Source organism: Rhagoletis pomonella, unplaced genomic scaffold, assembly GCF_013731165.1.
Source record: "Rhagoletis pomonella isolate Grant_MI unplaced genomic scaffold, Rhpom_1.0 Rhpom_scaffold_00008, whole genome shotgun sequence".
NCBI lineage: Eukaryota > Metazoa > Arthropoda > Insecta > Diptera > Tephritidae > Rhagoletis > Rhagoletis pomonella.
Genome location: NW_023458562.1, coordinates 22165094 through 22168982, shown reverse-complemented (window position 1 = coordinate 22168982; position 3889 = coordinate 22165094). Strand labels below are relative to the sequence as shown.

The window sequence follows — 3889 nt, the reverse complement described above, 5'->3', positions numbered from 1 at the left end:
AATATTGGACATAGAAAATAAGTAAAGGTGAAGGAGCGAAATTTTATATCCCCTGCCCGGTGTTTGATTGTACGACAATGTCTTCCGAGTTAAAAAAACTTTCAGAGGAATCTCTGCTGCAGCCACCAGAAAAGGTTTTCGATATTATTTGCAAACTTGGCGAAGGTAGTTATGGGTCTGTTTACAAAGCATTGCATAAGGAAAGTAGCTCAATTGTGGCCATTAAATTGGTGCCAGTGGCGTCCGATCTGCACGAAATTATCAAAGAGATCTCTATAATGCAGCAGTGCGACTCGCCGTACGTGGTACGCTACTATGGTTCCTATTTCAAGCAGTATGATCTGTGGATATGTATGGAATACTGTGGTGCTGGCAGTGTTTCGGATATTATGCGGCTACGCAAAAAAACACTGACTGAAGATGAAATAGCAACGATTCTTTCCGATACATTGCAGGGCTTGGTGTATTTACATTTACGTCGAAAGATACATCGCGACATAAAAGCGGGAAATATACTGCTTAACACAGAGGGCTATGCCAAATTGGCAGACTTTGGAGTAGCTGGCCAACTTACAGATACCATGGCTAAACGAAACACAGTGATTGGCACTCCGTTTTGGATGGCACCAGAGGTTATCGAAGAAATTGGCTATGACTGTGTGGCCGATATCTGGTCGCTGGGCATAACCGCACTAGAAATGGCTGAAGGCAAACCGCCTTATGGTGACATTCATCCGATGCGTGCTATTTTCATGATCCCCCAGAAACCACCACCATCTTTCCGCGAACCCGATCGATGGTCGGCCGAATTTATTGATTTTGTTAGCTTGTGCCTGGTAAAAAATCCCGATGAACGCGCTACCGCTTCCGATCTGTTGGACCACGAGTTCATTCGCAACGCAAAGCCACGTAGCATACTCAAACAAATGATCGAGGAAACTTGTGCTATTCGTGAGCAACAGCGCGCTAATAGGTCGGGGGGTATGAGTCAAGCTAAGAGTTTAGCTACACAACAGGAAGAGCTTGTGCATGAAGATGAGCCCGAATTTCAGGTGGAGACGGTCAAAACATTTATTGACGACCCGGGTACTTTAGTGCCGGAGAAGTTTGGCGAATACCAACAGGCTTCAGGTAGCGATGCCACAATGATAGCGCATGCCGAAGATAGCGGTACTCTGGGTCCTGGTGGTCGAGTACTGGGCGTAGCAGATGGTGCTGACAATGTAGGCGGCAGAGCTAGTGATGTGACAGGCGGCACCGACACTGGAACGCTCATAGAATTGGAATCGAATTTGGGTAAGTAAGCGATAAGTATTTAAAAAAAAAATGTTTTTTTTTTTGTTGTGTATTCATTATTCATATCCATACTCCTACAGGCACTATGGTCATTAATTCAGACTCGGATGATTCAACCACAACAAAGCGCAACGAATTTAATAAACCACGCTACCGCCCCAAATTTCTTGACCATTTCGAACGCAAAAATCCTGCTGACGCGCTCGTGCCAATGCGTATAGGCGAAGATTTGGAAAAATCCGCTAGCTACGGTGTATCCTCTTCGGGTGTCGGTACGGATCATTATCAAACAAATACACCACAGCCGCAGCCGCAGCTGCAGCAGCAACAACACCATATAATGCAGTCACAACTAAATCATACAAATTCGAATGATACAAACTGGGAGAATAACATGGAAATGCAGTTTCAACAAATCTCTGCTATCAATCAGTATGGTCTTCAACAGCACCAGCATCACTTGCAGCAACAACAACAGCAGCAGCAACAGCAGGCGGCAGCCGCAGCAGCTGCATATTATGGTCATCCGTTGGTGAGTGACCATCACTTGCTAGCAATTAACAATCAGCAAAATCTATTGCGCAATCAGCAACAGCAACAGCAGCAACAACAACCCCAACCACCTGCCTACCAGCAACATCATCTGCACACTCAATCGCACAGCTATGTTGATGGTGAATTCGAATTTTTAAAATTCCTCACATTTGACGATCTAAATCAGCGATTGAATAATATAGACTCTGAAATGGAGAAAGAAATCGAGGAGTTGAACAAAAAATATAATGCCAAACGACAACCAATTGTCGATGCCATGAATGCCAAGCGGAAGCGCCAGCAAAATATCAATAATAATCTCATTAAAATTTAAAATAAATTCAGTAGAATATTGCGATAAATTGCTGAAAAATTAAAAAAAAATCATGCGTGCTCAAAAGAGAGACTTTGTGTTTAAGGTGCATTAAATTGACAATTGGTTAAACTCTATAATTATTAAATGTTTATTTGTAATTTAATTTAGCCATAGATGCAATTTTGAATTACCAATTGCAAACAAACTCGAATTGTGTTTAGAAAATTAATGTTCAGAAGCAATGGAGTTATGTGCTCATTTAGAATTACATTCAGCAAAATTTAAAATGGCAATTTAAAACTACAAAACTCACAAATCGTGGGCAGACTAGCTTTACGTTTAAATTCAGAACAACGTTTAATAATGATTATGAGTAAATTAAGGTCAAAATATGATGCAATTGTGTAGGAAATTTAAATTGTAAAAAAGGAAGTAAAAGTATAAGGTGCTGGCGCATTAGCATCGCATATCAAAAACTTTTAAAACTTTATATAGAAAGTATAACAAACGAATATTAAGAAATGCTCACATTTAGCGTAGGAACAAATTAATTTTGGCAAAATGTAAGTCATTGCACTGCAGTTCTGCATTGTTGTCATAACACTCTGCCCTCCTCCTGTTAACAATAACAATAAGACCGAATTGTATTCTAATTAAGTACTCAAGAGAAAAAAATACAATGACGAAAGCGTTTGTACCCAGTTGGAAAATATATGTTTACAATGTTTTTTTTTTTTAATTTTTGAGCTTTATTCTGAAAACATTTCCAACTCTAAAGGCCATTTAATGTATATCTGATTTGAGTGTACTATGAAAACAGGAAGCCATATGGCGCCGAAGACTGGGAATCGTTTTCAGAGTTGTCTATCATTTGAGCCGTTCAGTGCACAAATGAATTAACTCCATCAACAAAAGGGTGAGAGATGCGATCAAATAATGTACATTACTTTTTAAAATTCCATTTATATTATACAATCAAATATATTATATAAATTTATTCTAAATGCAATAAGTTATGACTATACCAAGTGTTATGACACTTAAATTTCAGATTTTTCAAAAAGTAGAGTTAACCGATGTGTGCACTGAATGGCTCATTTATGCAGTTAAATCCATGCAATGAGGCTAGTTAAATCCACTTCAGGAAATGCGTACTATTGCTTATTAACATTTGGTTATTACATTTTTCTTAACATAATTAAGTAAAGTTTTTCAGATATGCATTTAATTTGGTCCGCGGGCGTGGTTAGCAGTGCGCGCTACCACTCCGCAGGGCCTGTGTTCAAGCCCGGTTCAACCCAACATCAAAAAACAAAAAAAGTTTTTTCTAATAGTGGTCGCCCCTCGGCAGGCAATGGCAAACCTACGAGTGTATTTCTGCTGTGAAAAAGAGCGTCTTATAAAAATACAATCGCTGTTAGGAGTCGGCGTAAAACTGTAGGCCCCTCCCCTTTGTGTGACAACATCAGAAGAAGCGCGGCCAAACACTAACATATGTGTAAGCAGCAATTTATTATTATTATTATTTAATTCTGTCTTTCGTTTTGGCCACTAATATTTTGATGTTAACATGCTTTTCCGACTGGGTATAACGGTGAAGAAAATATGAATGCATATATAATTTCATACCATCATAAGCAGTGGTTCAACGACATTTACTTTGTAGTTTTCTTCTTACTTGTTCTTCCTTTTTTGTTGAAATTCGCTCGCGTGAATAAATATTGGCAACGTTGAAGCATTTTA

The 3889-nt window shown here is 39.1% G+C and overlaps 1 protein-coding gene across 1 annotated transcript; it reads left to right on the top strand.

Moving 5' to 3' along the window:
* Window positions 1-6: 6 nt before the first annotated feature.
* On the top strand, window positions 7-2860 carry LOC118744414 (serine/threonine-protein kinase hippo). Its single transcript, XM_036477422.1, has 2 exons — window positions 7-1296; window positions 1377-2860. The coding sequence occupies exons 1-2, from the start codon at window positions 78-80 to the stop codon at window positions 2162-2164; spliced, it is 2007 nt and encodes a 668-aa protein (XP_036333315.1). The 5' UTR covers window positions 7-77; the 3' UTR covers window positions 2165-2860.
* The last annotated feature ends 1029 nt before the right edge of the window (window positions 2861-3889 follow it).

Bases quoted from the DNA above. Each gene is read 5' to 3' on its own strand.
- LOC118744414 (XM_036477422.1), top strand. From the start codon at position 78: ATGTCTTCCGAGTTAAAAAAACTTTCAGAGGAATCTCTGCTGCAGCCA. The intron at 1,297-1,376 runs GTAAGTAAGCGA...ATACTCCTACAG, and splicing joins AGAATTGGAATCGAATTTGG to GCACTATGGTCATTAATTCA.